The following is a 20,147-nucleotide window of genomic DNA, read 5'->3' on the forward strand; positions in this document are numbered from 1 at the left end:
AGAACCTTCTTTAAAAACTTTTTGAATAAACATGTGCAATAAACAAAAAATCGCTTTCGCTCAAGGCGGATCGTTGGCCCAAAAATCGCTCCTCTCAGGATCATACCACACACAGCTATAATAAGTCTGAACTTAGGTGCTAACCTGAACTGAATCTAGAATATTCGCGAGGACAGTAATACGCATGCGCAAAGCTTATAGGTTATACGCGTGCGCAAAAACGTCCAGACTGGCTGAGTTAAATATTGTAAATAATTAATGACTTCTGTCCTTTGCTTTCATATGAGTATGTTCTACGAGTATGAATTACAGGTTAACATTATTTTTCATTTCGTTCACCTGTCGAGTCGGTAATTTTGATGTGCAAAAAGAATTCAACCAACAGTTTTGTAAACGTATGTTAAATTTTTGACTATGAAATTTAGCCGAACTTGAAATGAGTCTACTTTGGCAGACGTTCGCTTTAAAAATAATTATTTGTTTCAACTTGCTTTCAATCTCATATTATGTGTACGCTTATATTTTAAGTAAATTAAAACGGCTGCTGTCTGCGAATATTATCTACTAAGCCATTTAGGCGGTTATCACACTGCGCCGCGCTTCGCCGCGGAGCGCGTGATTTCATATAAAAAATCACGCGCGCAGACGCGTTGTCAGTGTGAAGTGCCGCGCGTATTTTCTATACAAACTGAGGTACTTGCATACAATGATTAAATCTGTCGTCCAGCGCTCCGCGACGGAGCGCGGCGCAGTGTGATAACCGCCTTATAACTTAATTTTATATTATTTCACGTTTTCGTTATGGACTTTATGAAAGATGGCTTAGGTGGAGTTTAAATAACGCCCTAATATAAAAGTACTTACGCATTAGATCATGCAATTCGACATTGCAGATACCTCTAGAAATAACTGTATAAATATCTAATAGCCAAAATAATTTTGACTGTCATCAATTTATATACTTTCAACGACAAAGGAAATAAGTATCCTTAACAAAACAACGTTTGGCTATTCAATATTAGAACACAGATATTATTTTCAGAGGTTTTTGTAGTGGTCTTTCCAATGTGGGTTTTTCATCTGCCGCTCCGGCAACGTGGACGGCGGTGCAAGCAGTGATGGGGTACGCGATAGGCTACCGGTTCTTATACCAAACTATTCCGTGATCGCCTAGCCTGATATCCATGGCGATGGCTATTCTATTGATTTCTTTCTACTGATCGCCATCGCCGCACGCACGCTGCAGGCGTTGGTTTAGCAGAACTTTAAAACTGCAGTTGTAGGTTGTAGCTTTGAAAGCCGTGGGGGCAAATGGTAGTTGATTTAAAGAGCCACGAGCAAAATTCATTCATCAGAGAGCCATGAGTTCAACATTTTATCCTATAGGGACTAATAGGTATTGGTGTCATAGATCGACAATAAATTGATTTTAATTTATTCGTAGGCTACATAATACTAATAAGCAAGCGGCGAATCCAAGTAAATACTTAGTTCCGGAAAAGGCTACCAACGATCGATAGGTAGCCTAGACAGTACAAGGACATCACTACGAGGCACGCATGCGCCGAGTGCATCAATTGTACTCATCAATTGATTTGTCTTGATTTAGGGTCTGCATTCACATCAGTCTGGAGGCCGCGGCCGCAATGGACAACACGCATAAGTTGTAATATTAAGTTAAATTATGACTTAATTTAAAGTTTAGATCACACACATTACACTAGTTTTTATTTCACCTCGATCCATCCAGTATTACCGAAGATAGAGCCTCGAGAAGTTTACGGACATTTTAAAATTTTCAAAAATTTCCAATATTCGCGCGTGACGTCACAACATGATTTTGCAGCCCCCGCACGTTAACCCATTTACCACTTTTTGTCTTTTTCCAACTAAAATAAAATTTTACCTAACTGACAACTGTTGTTAGTTGTCATCGTTCAATCACATTTCAAACTAGGCGCTAAAAAAGTAACCATTATTATGCCACCTATTGCCAATTTTGTGCACTATGAAGCAATTTTTACATTTATGCACTTAAATATAAATTTTCTGGAAAAATAACCAATAAGGTCTCTGTGCTCAATAACAAAATCAAAATCAAAAAATATTTATTCAGTTTAGACCACAAGTGGCACTTATGAACGTCAATAGAAAACGAGTAAATAGTCCAGTTATTTGTTAATTTTACTTGGAAAGTTTTCCGGAATTTTTGAAAATTGGTGAATAAATAGATTTCGCTATGTTCTTTCCGAATTTTGTGACCTCGTTTAATGTACCTGCTAAATTGCGAGTTCTTTTTTCTTTGATCATGGCAGGACACGCTGCCGGGTGTCCTAAATATGCTGAAGTATAAAAAAATTCGCGTTGCTGAAGTAAATTTTTTTTGTCTTGTTTGTTTCTACATTACATAATTGTATCCTACTAATATTATAAATGCGAAAGTTTGGATGTCTGGAAGTTTAAAATAAAGTAAAGTAATGTTTATTTCTCACCAACATAACAGATAATATTATGATAACAAACAATCAGGAAAAACAAAAAGTAAGAATGTTGGTGGGTTGATACCTGAACTAGGAAGATTCCTGTGTCTCAGGTTTGTTACTCTTTCACGCAAAAAGTACTCAACGGATTTTGTTGAAACTGTACAATATTATTGTTTGTAACCCAGATTAACATATAGGCTATAATTTATGCCGATCTGTGACACTAAATTTCACGCGGGTGAAGCCGCAGGCAAAAGCTAGTCGTGAAATAAATAGGAAAGTTTAAGGTTCTGAAACGTGGTCGCTTACTATGGGCCTCATAAGAAGGCTCAAGGTCACCCAAAGGGTGATGGAGCGGGCTATGCTCGGGGTTTCCCTGCGTGATCGAATCAGAAATGAGGAGATCCGCAGGAGAACCAAAGTGACCGACATAGCACGCAGAATTGCTAAAATCAAGTGGCAGTGGGCGGGACACATAGCTCGTAGAGACGATGGCCATTGGGGCAGAAAATTTCTTGAGTGGCGACCACGGGCTGGAAGACGTAGCGTGGGCAGGCCTCCTACTAGGTGGACCGACGATCTGGTAAAGGTCGCGGGAAGAACCTGAATGCGGGCAGCGCAGGACTGTTCATTATGAAAAACCTATGGAAAACCCAAAGGCCTCTCGCCTTTGTCCAGCAGTGAACGTCATTTGGCTGTAACGACGAAATAGGAAAGAATGTAACTATCAAAAATCTTCTCTAAGGCAGCATTTTTCCAATTTCGCAACGAGCGCGGCAATCACACTTAACTAACAGACTAACAGAGAGCATAGCGAAATCTATTTTAATCACCAATTTTCAAAACTCCCGGAACACTTTCCAGGTAACCACGTTAATTTGTACCAAACGACTGGACTATAATTAAATTGATATAAAAATTTGGGTACATCTTCTCAAAAACAAAAGAACTGGTGCTAAAAGGGTTAAGTGACGTTTTGACATTTGTAGAGGGCCTTGTAGAAGGGGAGGCTATGGTGCTGAATGTGGATTAACTCGAGTGTCATAGTAACTTATTAGACTGCTAAGCTTGATGATAAAAAGAAAAATATTTTATTCAATGTACATAGTCTGGTCATAAGTTCTGTCATATGATAATAACTTTTGAATTTTGAATGAAGGTTTCAAAAACATTTTTTACTGAATTAGAATTAAAAAGAAAAAATGTGCGATAGTTCGAATTTTATTGTATGTGTAGTGGACGCATAAAGAAGTCCGAACTGCAGTTGTCACGTTGCATTGCTACGCGCCAAAGCAGATTTTCGTTGTGCTGAAAAAATTTAGTTTATCTTTTCATTAAATGATAGGTATAGGTGTACCAGAATCTCATGGCAAACAAAAATATTGGAAAAGTGTGTCTTTCATATGGCAAATGTCTATGGCTTTATTGTCACCTGTCAAAGTAAATCAAGTGAACTGTCAGTCGCTGCAGAAATTTTGTAATCTCTTCATGCCTATTTGTTATTTTTGTGAAAAAGTCGAAAAAGCTCAAGCAAGTCATATTGTTTTCAATGTGTATTGTAAAATAAGGCATAATTCAAAGTCAATCTTTGATTTTAAAGCGCGTCGTTGAGTTGACAGTAAGTTGGAGTGAAATTGGATACATTTAGTTTATTACCTAACTGCGTCAGAAGGAGGGTTTTTTTAAATATTATTCTTATAATAGCTGCTTTATCGGGGGTTTCAGGTGTACCTCACAAATTGGTGCAGAGGAATGGTGAAAATGTTATGACCATGTAAATAAAATTGAAAAAGATTTCATCAAGTAAGATGTAAGATAGAATAATTGAAATGGTGGAAGAGCAATTTATAATAAATACCTCTTTATCTTGATCATCTATTGAAGAAAAGTGGAATCCTTGGAATCGTTTTCTAGTTCTGAATGAAGTGATTAGTTATAAGTATGATACATAATAAAATTAGTTACATAAAGTAATATACGATTTACTTATTTTTCAAGACATTTTCCTATTATTATTACTGACGGGATTGCTACCATGTACCTTAGTTTTGAGTTTCCAATATTTCGGCACTGTTGCAAGCGCCATGGTCACGGAGTAACTGAAGAAATTAAAACCAGACATCGTTCAGATGTGCGTTCAAAAGACCTGAGATTTAAAAAAATCCCACGTTTTGTTTAAACAGTAAGCGAAAAAAAAGTGACTTGAAAATGGAATACAAAATGATAAGGTATGGTAAATGATAAGTCTTTATCAATGAAGAAGCAGAAGTTCAATTTCATGTGTCCTCCATCTAGGCTAGTTTCCATCGTCACTCAAAGTTTGGCTGCGGTCTCAAATTTGGGCTTAATTGAGGTATTTTTTGGGTGAGAGGCATAACAACTAATGCCATTTTATATCAAAAATTCATACTTAGAGGTACTCAACCAGGTACAAAGTATTTCCTTGTATGTTAGTCTACCACTCTTTAGTAAGTCCCGAAATCCCCGCTTCGGCTCCCCTACTAACCATTCTAACCATTGCACACAGATAATATCTTACATGCAGCTTTTCATGTTACTACGTCACATTTTCAAAATCCGCGCGGAAAATTGCTCCTAGCGGAAGAGCGCACTTTGAGCTTGAATATTTCAGTCATTTTTAAAGATATCAAAAAAGTAAAAATACAGTATTCATTCTAATTTTTTGTAGTTTTTTTTGGCATCTTCAACAAAAATTGTGCGCCATGTCCATTGTAGTGGGAGCGGTATTGGGGAGATGAGCTGAAGCGACAAGTTGGAAAAAACTAATAAAAATGCATGCAGAATTTGACCTTATCCATATTATCATGTAACTTTGGAAAATCAGTCGCAATAATAATGAATTTCAGTAGAATGCAATGAGGAAATCTTTAAATGTTGGTTAATTTTAAAAGGCATGGAAATGTAAGTTATTCTGAAGCCTTTTAAAGTGTCGTGTCCCATCTGTGTTGGCCTGAAATCACCTAAAAAGGTGTGACGGTCCCAATCGATTCCCGCTATCGCTACCTTTCGTGAATATGATCTTTACTTATGATCCAACTTCAAATCTAGACCGAGTAGAAGGCTGGAGGGTATATAAGCGGGCGCGTGGCCGTAGGCAGGCAGAAGTGCGGACCCAACGTGTGGTAACACCTTAGGTCCGCATTTTTCACTAAATAAACTATATCAAACACATGACATGAGTCATGATGGCAGGCGAGGGTCTGGTTTTCCAGCCGATCCTTTGTCTGTGGTCATGGTATGTCCACGCTGTGATGCCTCATGCGCGTGGATATTCTTCATGTCAGGAGGACTACTCCCTCATGCTGTAGTGGTATTTTAAGGTCTATATTGTCGCTATCACCATGATCTGATCGAGTGATAGCGGTGGATAGATTGGAAAACACTGTAACCGCATTAGAGAGTAGTCCTACTGGTTGCATGGGAAATGCACCGCAGTAAGCACCGTAGTAGGACGCGAACTTATGGTTTATGAATGTTGTATGTTAATATGCCATGTAGGTATTGCTTTCTTCTTTCTTATGATTTTGTATGGTATTAAGTAGGTACTAGGTACCTATTTCTTGCTTTATTTTAAGTGCCACGTCAATACTGGCACTTCGTTCAAGGTTCGATTCCTGAGCCAGTTAGTTGTAGAGATAGGGCACTGTTACTAGTCTCAGCCTGCGGCTTCATTCGCATTAATTACAACGACTATTGCTTATAAAATGTTGGGGGATATTCAGTCAGCAGTAGATATCATGTGACTGATAATGATGATTATGCGAGTTATTTATAACCTTAATAATATCATAATATAAAAAAATCATAGTATGGAGTATTATTTAATTTTTTGAACCACTCATAATAATTGTGTGCCTGCACGTAGGAATCGAACCCAGAACCTTCCTTACCACTGAAACATGGAGACTTTATCAAACAATACACTGGCACAGAATAAGTAATAGTACAGGTACAGAAGGATTACTCCGCAAGACGATTTAAATAAATGCGAGTCTTGCTGCGACGCGATACAGTGGAATTCAGCTCGCACAGCACTACGTACCTACAATTTTATTCACCTACAAGTTTTGTCTCTTTCTATCGCGTGCCTCTGAACTCTTCTTACGCTGTTAGGGTTGCTGTCTAGTGAAAAAAATAATTAATCTACTTATATGTCATGAGGTACGTACCTCATACATAACACGTATGTATGTAAGTACGCATTCATTATGGAAAACCTTGGGAGAGGCCTTTGTCCAGCAGTGAACGTAATTTGGCTGAAACGAACGAACGCATTCTGAGCAGTAGTCATGGTAGGTTAGGTTCCTATACTATCCTAAGAATTATTGATTACCTACATGGCCAACATACCTTTCAGCATCTTTGGCAAGCGAAAAAAAAGATAAATCCGGTAGATTTCTTTTCGAATTTAAACACCCGAACGCCGCACAATATTTCTTTCTCTTTATGTCCATTTTTAAATAATACTTCGATCATAGAATTAGGTACTACAACGCACGCCAGCGTCCTGACGGGCGCGCGCGTGACACTCAACTGATATAATACCCGCCGGCGGGGCGCTTCGCTGTAGGTAATTATCGGATGTACCGCGCGGAGTGAGCCAGGCCTGACACTGGCTTATTTATCTATTGTCGGCCGTTTGGTGTGGTGGTTCAGAATCAGAACGGACTACTGTGCTGAGAGGTCCCGGGTTCGATTCCCGTCCGGGCAGAAATTGTAATGATGAATTTTAATTTCTGTGACGGGACTTTGTGTTACTATGTATAATAGTATGTATTTAAAAAGTATATAAGTTGCTTACTTTGGGGCTAGCTGGCACTGTGTGAAATTGTCCAAAGATTTATTATTATTTAGTTATTAGAAGTGCCATTTGCTTTGCTTCACGTGATATTTTGGCTCGTCTTAGAAGACAGTAAATCTGACCTGCGAAGATTCGTAATTTTATTAAACCTATTATTTTCCCCTCGAAATGACCAAGGATATAAAGTAATAACACTTTGTAAGAACTACAAATCACGCATGCATAAATTGTAGCCCCTCAATTGATTGAGCTTGATTTAGGACTTGCATTGACGTCAGTCTGCTGACCACGAACACATGTATAGGAGGAGCGTTTTAGGGGAGTCGAGCTGAAGCGGAATGTTGGAAGCCGTATTTTATTTGTTCATAAGACACGATTTTTTTTTTAAAGATTATTAGCAATTTGTACTGCCCAAATTACTAATAGTCCCATTAGATTCGAAGTTACATAAAATTGAGTAGTATGTAATAACACCGAGCAATAGAGAGATATAAAAGAAATTAAATAAATAATACCTAAACAAAGCTTTATGTAACCCATGAAATACGAGAGCTTTCAGGTGAATCTTTCACTTTTTGACTAGAGCGTTTTTACATTTAGGCTATTTAGAAGCGCGACAAACACGTGACAGACACCCTAATGTGAAAGCGCTCTTACTGATAAAAAATAACTTTCAACTTGGTCGTATATTATTTTGGTAACTAGTAGCAATCATTAATTGTCATATTCAAAAGGATTGGTGTCTTTAAAAACCTTTAAAATTTAACAGCTCATTATGATCCCCTGATTCCTACAGTGGTGGGGCGCTTAATACGATCGATTTTCGCCATCGCTACCGCTCATGAACATGACCTCTCCATTTAGGTCACCTCAAATCTAGAGCAAGTGGAAGTCTGGGTATAAAAGCGAGCGCTCGCCAGTGGCAGATCAGAAATGTGGACCCAATGTGTGGGAGCACACCTTAGGTCCGCATTTTTCGCTAAATAACTATATCAAACACACACATGACAGGCATGAGTCATGATGACAGACTAGGGTCTGTCGACCGACCCTCAGTTCGTGATCATGGAGTGTCCGTGCTGTGATGCTTCACACCCACGGACCTCTCTTGTCTGAGTCCATGGCAAATGCCCATGGCTACAGCCACGCAGCTGTACGAATGCTCTATGAATGTTGTATGCTATGCCGCGCAGGTATGCTCTCAAGGTAGCAGGCGATTTCCTGCTGATTTACGGTTTTGTATGTAATACTGTTTTCTACATATTATTATATCAAACTTGCATTACGATCTAGACAATGGAAATTTTAAACCAAGCTTCCGATCAATGTGGTCTAAATTAAAAACGCATTATTTTCCACAGTAGATTTAGGCCAGCAGTACCTTTACTCAATATAGTACTAGTTGCTCGGATAGTAAGTTAAATAACGAAAAAAAATCTGTATTCGCGGTCGCGAAAACTGTCAAAGCTTTTGCATGTCAGATTAATTTATTGAAGAAATACCTTTCAATAGGGTATTTGCCACCACCATTAAATTGACGTACTTTGTAAAACTGTCAAAACGAGACACTTCTATAGATTTTGTATGGCAATACTAGACAGTAACGTCACTATTTTGTCAACTCAATCAAACTAGGTACTTTGTTCAATTACAATGCAACCAAAAATCTTAATTTACAGGTAATTTAAAATTAATTGAGATTTTTAGACCAGAATGAAGTGCCTTTTTAAAAAAGTTGTGATTTAGAATTATTGTGTTGTGGTGGCAAAAAATACCGACGCTTAAAGCTCCTCCTCTATTCGTTACTGCGATGCCTGCGATGCAATCGAGACGGCTGTTAGGCTATTAACTAATTTACCTAAACGCATTCGTTTTGTCCATTTTGTACGATTATGTAATACCGCTCCTTCATTTTTTTTGTGGTCCACCAAATCACGCATGTGCCGGGTGCATCAATTTCAACTCATCAAACTATAGCTATTGGTTGTGCATTCACATCAGTCTGGGGGCGGCGACTGTGGTATAGGCGGAGCGGTTTTGTGGAGTCAAGCTGAAGCGGGAAGATGGCGAATGTAATTAATTTATCGAGATCAAATAATGTGAAACCGAGACAAAATATTTGACTACAGTCCTATCAACTTAAGCTGAGAATTGCATTTGTGTGAGTGATCGCCAAAAGTACCGTTAGTAATACACATACAAATAAAATAAATGTTTTATTAAAAGGAAGTCTATAAAACACTTGCTACCAATTGGGCCGATGTAACGACTCTTGACACATCCTTTTAAATAAATAAATAAATAAAAACAGGTCCTGCTCAGCATATGCCAAGGCACGAAGTACCTCGACGCTGATATTCTGCGAGCACCGTTTATAGAGAGGGCGTCCAGCCAGCCTTACAAAATACAACAAAAAGACAAACTTTATAAAATTACAAAATAAAAACAGACTAAAAACTTTTCGTTCACACTTTTAAAATACGTATTCAATTTGCATAAAATTTCTTTCACTTGGCTGCTTAATGGATTTCGTACAGGAAATTCACTTACAGTAGGAGCCATTTCACTAATATTTGGAACACAATTACATAAAATTACACGTATCTGCTACCAGTACCGGGGGTGAAGTGCAGTATGTGAGCGGCAAGGAAGCGGTGCGTGGCGGACGCGCCGCGCTTCAGGCCGCTTGCTATAAATAAACCGGTTTAAACCATGCGCGGGACGCGCGCCGCGCTTCAAGCCGATTGCCATTCTACACTATCGGTGTGCACTCACACAAATGCAATTCTCAGCTTAAGTTGAGAGGACTGTACTATCACAAAAAGTGGATTTTACGAGACGAGCCATACCTACTTAAAAAAATATCTCTGTAACGTTATTTTAAATCAATTTCAAAGGCGGTATCATAGTGGTTACGTATAAAATTAAATGATACTCGATAACTTAGATCATCGGCATTTTCTAAAATCAATCGTAAACGGAATTGAATTCGATACTCGAATACTTTTATAAAGAAAGAAAATACGAATATTGCGATCTAAGTAAGCGGGCACACGTATTTTTAAAAAATATTCTGTTCGTTAGAAGTTAACCCCAACCAAATCACTTAGAAGGGTGGGGCAGTCACGAACTCACGATCGATACCCGCTATCGCTACCTCTCGTGAACATAGCGCCACCTTCGAATTAACTTCAAGTCTAGACCGCTGCGGGTATAAAAACGAGCGCTCGGCCGTAGGAGACCAGAAATGTGGACCCGAGCTGTGGGTGAACTGAACACACCTTAGGTCCGCATTTTTCAATAAATAAACTATTGAAACAAAATCATGGAATGAGCCATGATCGCAGGGGGTCTGGTTTGCCAACCGGCGACCGACCTTCTACCTGTGACCACCTCTTGGCTCATTCCATGGAAATGCTCCGCAGGTCGACACCATCAACGTTAACACCACGCGTTATGAATGTTGTATGCCATTATACGGTAGGTATTCCTTCAAGGTACTATTCGGACATTTCTTACCGATTTAAGGTTTTGCATGGGACAGTTTGATAAAGTTTAGTTATTTATTTATTTATTAACAGCAACATTCATAAAACACATAAACCAAAGCAAAGTAACACATTTGCCTTAAATTATTTGAATGTTACAGGTCATTCTGAGGTCAGGTAATACTTAGGTACTCACCAACTTGATGGTATACCTACCTATTTATTAGCTAATTGTTTTATTGATAAGAATATCTAATTCGTAATGAAGTAAATAAATATGCGCCTAAAAAGAATAAAAGGTAGTCTACTTATTATGCTGATGTCATGTTGACCACCGAGCGTTGCACGTGGGAACGTGTGGCTGACGCAGCCGTTAGGATGTTTTGATCAAAAGTCCACTATGTGCATTCTGTAAATTTCCATTGTAGTGAAATAGAAATAGAATAGTATTGTTGACTGCTGATACGTACAGTAATTTAACCACTGTATTATTTCGATCACTGAAATAAAGCATAGAGCTTGAACCTCGCCTCTTTTAAAAACCTTCGGAGACAAAATATTGCTTTCTAAAGTGACCCAACCAGGATCGAACCTAGGACTAACTACGTTCAATTCACGGGTGCCACTACGCCATCTGATCACATCGTCTGCCCTGGCTGACTTACAAAATCAACTCCTAAACTAATTTATCTTTAAAAGATAAACTTATATTAATATGACGTTGTTGTTACGTTTTTGTATGAAATATTATGTTTTTGTCTAAAATGTGTTTTGCATGAGAGAAACTAAGTTGAAAGTTTTTAAAAATTTCGGCTCTACGTGTGCATAATACCCTATCACCATAAACGTTCAAAATTGATCTTTCTACTAAGAAATAGGTAAAACGTTTTCGTTTCATTGGCATTGCACCTACTATTAATAGTAAATGATGGTGTTTTACCAAACAAAGAACTATCGATTAATACTAGGTATCCTAGATGTTAAGCACTACGAATCACGCATGCGCTGGATGCATCAATTGCCCCCTGGAATGATTGGTCATGATTTAGGACCTGCATTCACGTCAGTCTGGAGGCCGCGACCGCAATTAAAGTCGGAGCGATTTAGGGGAGTCTAGCTGAAGCGGAAACTCAGGGAAAGTACTTTGTCAAAAATACTTTACGACTTGATGACCACCATACTTTAAAACAGAGACTATTTAATTAATGCAACACCTTTCTTAATAAAGGTTCTGCCAAACCAACGCGATCAGCCGGCGTGTAGCGATGACGATCAATGCATTTAAGTCGCCATCGCTGCACGCCGGCTGATCGCGTGTGAATGCGTTGGTTTGTCCGAACCTTTAATATTGATATCAATAGCTTCTATGATGAAATTTTTACTGATATGTTGTATATTTTCAAAAATTCAGCAATTCGAGAAAGAGGGAGACGTACTTTTTCGCACTCATTTTAATATTTGGTTCTTCAATTATGAACACTTCTTCACCTCAAACAGTGTGAAAATCAAGACCAAAATCCGCAATCGCTGCCTCTTGTAAACATGACCTCTTTACTTGATCCAACTTCAAATCTACTGATGAGGGTATAAAAGCGGGTGCACTGCCGATGAAAATCAGAAATGCGGACCCAAAGTGTGGGTTAGCAGCACCTTAGGTCCGCATTTTTCAATAAATAAACCATTGACACCAATGCATGGCATGAGCCATGATGACTGGCCAGGGTCTGGTTTGGTAGCCCTGCGTCTGTGATCATGGAATGTCCACACTGTGTGATGCCTTGTACACGTGGATGCTCAAGTCAGTCCCTGCAGGCTGGACTCTAAACTAAACTACGCCGTATGAATGTATGTTGTATGCCATGTCGTAGGTATTCTGCTGGTCGGCCGTTTGGTGTAGTGGTTCAGAACGGACTACTATGTCGAGAGGTCCCGGGTTCGATTCCCGGCCGGGCAGAAATTGAAATGATGAATTTTAATTTCTGTGACGGGTCTGGGTGTGACTATGTATAATGTTTATGTATTTAAAAAAAAGTATATAAGTAGTATATCCGTTAAGCTAGCACCCATAACACAAGCATTAAGTTGCTTACTTTGGGGCTAGCTGGCGCTGTGTGAAATTGTCCAAAGATTTATTTATTTATTTATTCTCTTGAAATAGCGGTCTTGTATATGCAACCGTTTCTAGACTTCTAGTTAGTTAAAAGCTACCACTCCAGGTGTCTTACCAAGGTTTTATTTTATTCGTTACTTACTATTCCTTACAAGTCCTTCTGATGATTGTTTGCTGCTATAATACGGAATAGAAATAACATAAAAAAACTTCACCGTCCCCACCTTTCATAAACTTGTCGGCCATTTGGTGTAGTGGTAGGGAACGGACTACTATGCCGAGAGGTCCCGGGTTCGATTCCAGGCCGGGTAGAAGTTGTGTTTCTGTATTTAGTATGTTTCTATCCGTTGTCTAGTACCCATAGTACAAGCTTTGCTTAGTTTGGGACTAGAAGCGTAGTGTAAAATGTCCAAGGATATTTATTATTATTTATAAACTTGTGTCTATAAAGTGCGGCGACTCCAGACACTTGTGTGCCTTAAAGTGAAAGAATTTGGGGCCGAATGTACTCTGGATTTATTTATCCCATCATACATAAATCGGGAGTAGATTCGGCCAAAATGTTTCATTTCACATATTAGCGTGTTAATTTAAGGATGTTATTTGCCATTGTCGAAATACTTAGGGCGAGAAATGTAGCATTCACAAAATCATAAGTGCATCAACGATGCAAGCGATGCCATCACCGGGGCACACCGGGGCGTCACCGTCTGCCGCACCCAGACTGCAGTTCAAAGGGTGTGTTCACGCAAGCGCAGTACGGTTTGCATCTAAAGCTATGTGTTCACTTGCGACCACATCTTTTTTCACAACACATGACGCTAATCTTTTCGCAGATATGCATTTGTAGCTCATTTCAGTTATCACGACTTTACCGGATATAAAATTCACCAAAATATAACATGACGTCTCTAGCGCCACCTATCGTGGGGCATTTGTCTTCCAGTGAATACAAAGCTTTATCTTACACATACGCCATGCGCTGTGCGTTTTACATGCAACGATTACGATCCGATAACTTAAGTAACTCACTATCGGATCGTTAGTAGGGGAGACCTAGGAGAGTTGTGACAATTTTTACTTTAGGGGCCATATCTCGCTCAAAAATCATTCCACAGCTATGAATCATACAAATTAATGTAGCGCCGTTCCTTCTGTTTTCAAAACAATAACCAAATTTTACTAAAGTGTTAGGGTTTCTGAGAAAATCAACAAAATCTAAGACAACTCCCTCTGTCACAACTCTCCTAGCACCGAGGTAAGTTGTGACAGGTACCGAGGTGAGTTGTGACAGCATTGTATTTCATCTATTAGATATAAAAATACCATAATACTCAATCAAATATGATTTTTTAGCAAAAAGTACTTTAATCATCCTGTAGTAACAATTAAATCAAATAGTTATAGGATGTCGTTACACAGATTGAGCCACATTTCTCCAGCTTTTATTTTTCTCCCACGACACTGGATTTTTTCAATTATATTTTTTAGCTAATATTATAGTCACTTAATATATTTTCTTCTTTTTCTGTAAAAATAAAATAGTCGCGGTGGTATAATCCATAGACGGAGCTTCGCCTTCTGGGTTTACTTGATATGCCTATTTCTTCTTAATATATCTTGACAAGTTTAGACTGTAAGAGGTCGCAGCATATCTTAAACTTTAACCCTTTTTAACCTAATCACTTCATAAGCCAGGTGCTATATTTCGACTCCAGCAAGCAGTTCCTCTATATGTCATTAATGTATGTATAGTTATTAGGCATTCAGAATTAAAAAAGTAGCAGCAGGCAATTACTCAAATTATGAACCTACTAACACACAAAAAAAACATCTGAAAACATCGTGGAAATGGCCCATCAGAAAAATTAAGTAAGCTAGGAGAGTTGTGACAGGCTGTCACAACTCTCCTAGGTGTTTAAAATGACGACTTGGTTCGAATAATAATTTTTATTTTCTAAACACGATGCGCACACAAAATATCAGTGCTGCATTTTGAGACCTGACTAACCATGCAACTTGAGAAAAAATAACACAACAGTGCACATATACTAAAACATGATATAAATTGAAATAAAATTTTGACGAAAAACTTACTTTTCGCATTTTTTTGTACACATACGTCATATTTACGCAACCGTGTCTCTAGCACCACCCGCAGGTACTTAGTCAAGAAGAGCGTCTTAAAAAAGACAAACAAGCGTTTTTTCCAGCTTCCTAACTATATTAAGTAAGGAGAAATCGTCCTTGTCACAACTCACCTCTGTCACAACTCTCCTAGGTCTCCCCTAATAATGGGTTCCACACGCAAAGCATTTCGTAGAGGGCGCCAGCAGAGCTGCTGTGAAACTTTTTTTTTATTCGATTGTGCCTTCGTGGGTTTTGCACATTTGGCCAGTGTCAAGATGGCCGGGGACGCGCTAGTGTTGTCCGCATTTCCTGTTTGGAGAAAAGTAGTGAGGCGCGTACATCCAGCGATTGCGAACGTAGTGATGCGCGACCAATTACAATTAAGTAAAAACACTTTGTTGGTATTTCAAGTCTCATTTTATTTTGTTAAATGTATTTACTATTTTCTACTTATTCTGTAATTAATTCCATACTTACTCTCCTAGATTAAGAAAGCCTAACTGTTAATAAGAGTCTAACCCAATTGAATATCTTGAAGTGAACATTTCACCACAAAAACCTAACCAGTGAGTCGAACCAAACTTTGTTTGTTATGAGTTTTTCTTTCAATCCAGTGCAGCATGTAAGGTAAAATAATAAATATTAGTCCATGATAAAGGTAATAATAATAATGCTGTAACAACCTTAGTATAAAATTGTATGAGCCGCCATTATTTTTATAAAAGAGCCGTGTGAAATATCGGCAACGATTTCTAGGTCTTGAAACTACTTGTCAAACAATAAACAAACAAGTACATACAAGCATACAACAGAAGTCACACTGCTAACACATAGCTAACGAGACGCATGTAGCACTGTTTTTATTTGATTATGAAAGGAAATAAAAAATACAAAAATAATATTTTCTAATTATCACAAAATAATATAAATGTTGTCATCTAGCCTCGTGTTAACAGTGTGACCCAGCAAAAGGTTGAGGAGCACTGACCTTCGCAGCCGACGGGGTTGTATTCCTGCAGGTTCCAGAAGAGAGGCTTGCAGTCGTTGCAGATGCGGCCTTGCACGCGCTCCTTGCACTGGCAAAGCTCGCCGGCCGGCACTGAGCCGCAGCCTGAGAGAGAGAGAGAGAGAGAAGATTAAAATCCATCCGTTTGTTAGTCGTATACGTTTGTTAGTCGTATATCTCGAAATCAAAAAATCCTTGTAGCTTTTCACCTATTCGCATTTCGCCGCGATAGCGTTTTTTGTTGTAGCGTGTAATATCGGTAGTATATTTTGTTACTAGCATATATTTCTAACAGATTTTTACAACAGTAGCAAATTTTCATGTAGCATGTATTGTCAATAGCCTATTTATTAAGCCGCATATATTTTGAATAAATTTTTACAACAGTAGCAAATTAGGTAGGTAGGTAGGTATAGTGCTTAAAGGAAATATCGCGATATGTAATAATGCATTACTATTGTAATAATGATTGTTTGATTTCGAGGTATACGACTAACAAACGGCCGTATACCTCGAAATCAAAAAATCCTTGTAGCTTTTCACCTATTCGCATTTCGCAGCGATATCAAAATTTCTGAATAGATTTTCATTCTTGTACACTCGCGAGCAAAAGTATGGAATCACTTACATGAAGTTGTTTCCACGCGATCTTGTGTACTAACGAATTTGTTAGTAACAAAAAAAAAGTGGCACCATTTTAAAGATTAAACTTTTAACTTTAAATTGATACCAAATTTATTTAAATCACATCAGTATTTAAAAAGATATCCCGGTTAATGTGAAGAAGTAAGGAAAAAGACATGTATCAAATCTTTGATACGTCGCGAGTTGCGGCCTATTTACCCCCTATAAAAGCACGTGTTTTCGGATTTTGCTTTCACACGTTGATCCTTACACATCTCCGCTTCTTTTGACACTTTACCTGAGATTCTACACCTTCAGAAGCAGCACAAATCGTTGCACTATTGCAAGAAAAGCTCAGCCAGCGGGCTGTCGCACGTCAGCTCCACATAAGCCAGTCCTAGGTTTCGAAAGTTTTAAGGCGCTTTCGGGAGACTGGTGGCTTTATCTTGAGACCAAGTTCTGAACAGCGCCGGTGCACATCGCAGAGGGATGACCGTTTTTTCATGTCAACCTCTCTATAAATTCGTCATTTGACTGGTATCGACGTCCAGCAAGAGCTCAGAAATGTTCGTAGGATAGCTGTTAGCAAGTGGACAGTTCGTCTAAGATATAAGCAATAGAATTTGACTCCAAAAAGGCCTGCAACGGGCTCGAAACGGCGCTGTTCAGAACTTGGTCTCGGGATAAAGCCACCAGTCTCCTGAAAGCGTCTTAAAACTTTAGAAACCCAAGACTGGCTTATGTGGAGCTGACGTGCGACAGCCCGCTGGCTGAGCCCTTCTTGCAATAGTGCAACGATTTGTGCTGCTTCTGAAGGTGTAGAATCCCAGGTAAAGTGTCAAAAGAAGCGGAGATGTGTAAGGATCAACGTGTGAAAGCAAAAATCCGAAAACACGTGCTTTTTTAGGGAGTAAATAGGCCGCAACTCGCGACGTATCAAACAGTTGATACATGTCTTTTTCGTTACTTCTTCACATCAGCCGCGATATCTTTTTAAATACTGGTGTGATTTAAATGAATTTGGTATCAATTTAAAGTTAAAAGTTTAATCTTTAAAATGGTGCCACTTTTTTTGTTACTAACAAATTCGTTAGTTCACAAGATCGCGTGGAAACAACTTCATGTAAGTGATTCCATACTTTTGCTCGCAAGTGTAGTATAATTTTTGATCGCTAATTACAATTGTCTAAAAAATTCATAGTAGATTTACTTTCCTGCCTGTCTTCACTGTAGTCGCTTTTCACCTTGATAGATATTTGTTTGTAATGCGTTATTACATATCGCGATTAAAATTAAATTATACTCCAGTGGTATAACCAATTTACGGTAAATACAATACACTACACTACAACAATATGCGACCCAAATAATAAGCGACTAAAAATACTTGCTGCTAACTAAATAGGCTATTGACAATTCATGCTACATAAAAAAAAGCTACTGTTGTAAAAATCTGTTAAAAATGTATGCTAGTAACAAAATATACTACCGATATTACACGCTACAACAAAAAACGCTATCACGGTGAAATGCGAATAGGTGAAAAGCTATGAGGATTTTTTGATTTCGAGGTATACGACTAACAAACGAATCCGTCGCTAAATCATCATCATCACAATCTTAGCCAGCTGCATTTTCCGGTACGCGGCCTCCACTCCAGAACTTTGCTGCCCCATCGGCCGACAGTTCTGCGTACTATGTGCCCTGCCCATTGCTACTTCAGTTTGCTAATCCGTCGGGCTATATCAGCGACTTTAGTTCGTTTACGGATCTCCTCATTTCTAATTCGATCTCGTAAAGAAACACCAACATAGCCCTCTCTATAGCACGCTGTGCAACGTCGCTAAATATTGACTTACAACTAACAGCTGGTATAGATCGTTTCATCCACGAAGACGCGCCCCACCAATTTTTGCTCTAGAGAAGCGCGGGGTGCGGAATGTTTGACCCAAGCAAATTGAGCGTCATTATTGTAGTGTGCGTGGATCACTTAGCGTGTGCCGATAACACTTAAACTTTAGCGGAAGCGAATGGTGGGGCGCGTTTCGTGGATGAAACGATCTATAATGGATATTTGACTCTTCTAATCAACATATAAAGCACAACTTAAAAACATGATGCAGTTCAGCACTCAAAACATCGTATAGTATCGTAGTACATTTGGGACATTGTAAGTTAGTCGTGCAGTTCAGACATCTCTTCCCATGGTTCCCATCTTCAAGTTCAATGTAAGAAGCGATTGAGGAAGAAATATGTGTACGTCAGCCCTTCCCAACCAGTCAAGACAGCGTGGGATGTGTAATCCCAATCCTTCATTTATCAGGTAAAATAAAAAGGTTCTTCGCCTTTGCAGTGGAAACCAGATGATGATGAAATCTTAGTTTTACAAGTATTAAACGTGGGATTTGAACTGTTTCTAGTAGCCAGAGCGTCACTCACCAGCGAAGGAAGTCACAACTCCTTTAGGATCGCAGTTGCACTCCTCGCACGCGGTGTAGTTGTATAACTGCTCCTTGCAGCAGTCACACTTTGTCATGGACGTGACTGGACGTCATATAACGGCCGCTAACTGACGGCACCGCTATCCGATTATTCAGAGCGTCACTCACCAGCGAAGGAAGCCACAACTCCTTTAGGATCGCAGTTGCACTCCTCGCACGCGGTGTAGTTGTATAACTGCTCCTTGCAGCGGTCGCACTTTGTCATGGACGTCATATAACGGCCGCTAACTGACGGCACCGCTATCCAAATATTCAGAGCGTCACTCACCAGCGAAGGAAGCCGCAACTCCTTTAGGATCGCAGTTGTACTCCTCGCACGCGGTGTAGTTGTATAACTGCTCCTTGCAGCGGTCGCACATTGTCATGGACGTCATATAGCGGCCGCTAACTGACGGCACCGCTATCCGATTATTCAGAGCGTCACTCACCAGCGAAGGAAGCCACAACTCCTTTAGGATCGCAGTTACACTCTTCGCACGCGGGGTAGTTGTAGAATTGCTCCTTGCAGCGGTCGCACTTCTCGTTGTCAAAGTTGGACTTGCAGTGGCATTTGCCGTTGTCGTCGCACGTTGACCCGATGGATCCAGACGGGTCACAGTTACACGCTGCGAGAGAAAGATTGATTAGTTGAATATACAGGGTGTTTGGTGGAAGGTTAGACAAACTTCGTGGGTATATACAGGGTGTCCCGTAATGTAACGTCAAGCCGGAACTGGGTGTTGAGGCAAGTTGTGCTGGTTATCAGAAAAATATAAAAAAAAATCTATGTGGCATATTTTCAAAATAATGGGCATTTAAAAAAAATCAAAAATGTCTACTCCAGGTGACGGTCTTTTTACTCGTGTTGCCACAAATCTTCACTTTTTCCAAATTTTTTTTTTGTTATGTAACCCTGAATAATGCTTCTCTAAATTGTTATCAAAATTACAAAACCAGCTGCTCCAGCTTGGATAAAAAAAATACATTATTCCCAAAAAATTTTT

General features: G+C 39.1%; 1 protein-coding gene across 1 annotated transcript in view; it reads right to left on the reverse strand.

Annotated features, from left to right (window-relative positions):
* Window positions 1-15,483: 15,483 nt before the first annotated feature.
* Window positions 15,484-20,147, reverse strand: part of LOC114365329 (laminin subunit alpha-like) — a 34,741-nt gene continuing 30,077 nt past the window's right edge. Inside the window, exons 13-14 of the mRNA XM_028321859.1 lie at window positions 19,593-19,769; window positions 15,484-16,144 (exon numbers count right to left, since the gene is read on the reverse strand). Coding sequence (XP_028177660.1) covers window positions 15,972-16,144; window positions 19,593-19,769 — 350 coding nt within the window. The 3' untranslated portion in view covers window positions 15,484-15,971. The remainder of the gene's footprint in view (window positions 16,145-19,592; window positions 19,770-20,147) is intronic.

This window comes from Ostrinia furnacalis, unplaced genomic scaffold (genome assembly GCF_004193835.3).
Source record: "Ostrinia furnacalis isolate ACB-3 unplaced genomic scaffold, ASM419383v2 OfSCF7583, whole genome shotgun sequence".
Taxonomy (NCBI): Eukaryota; Metazoa; Arthropoda; class Insecta; order Lepidoptera; family Crambidae; genus Ostrinia; species Ostrinia furnacalis.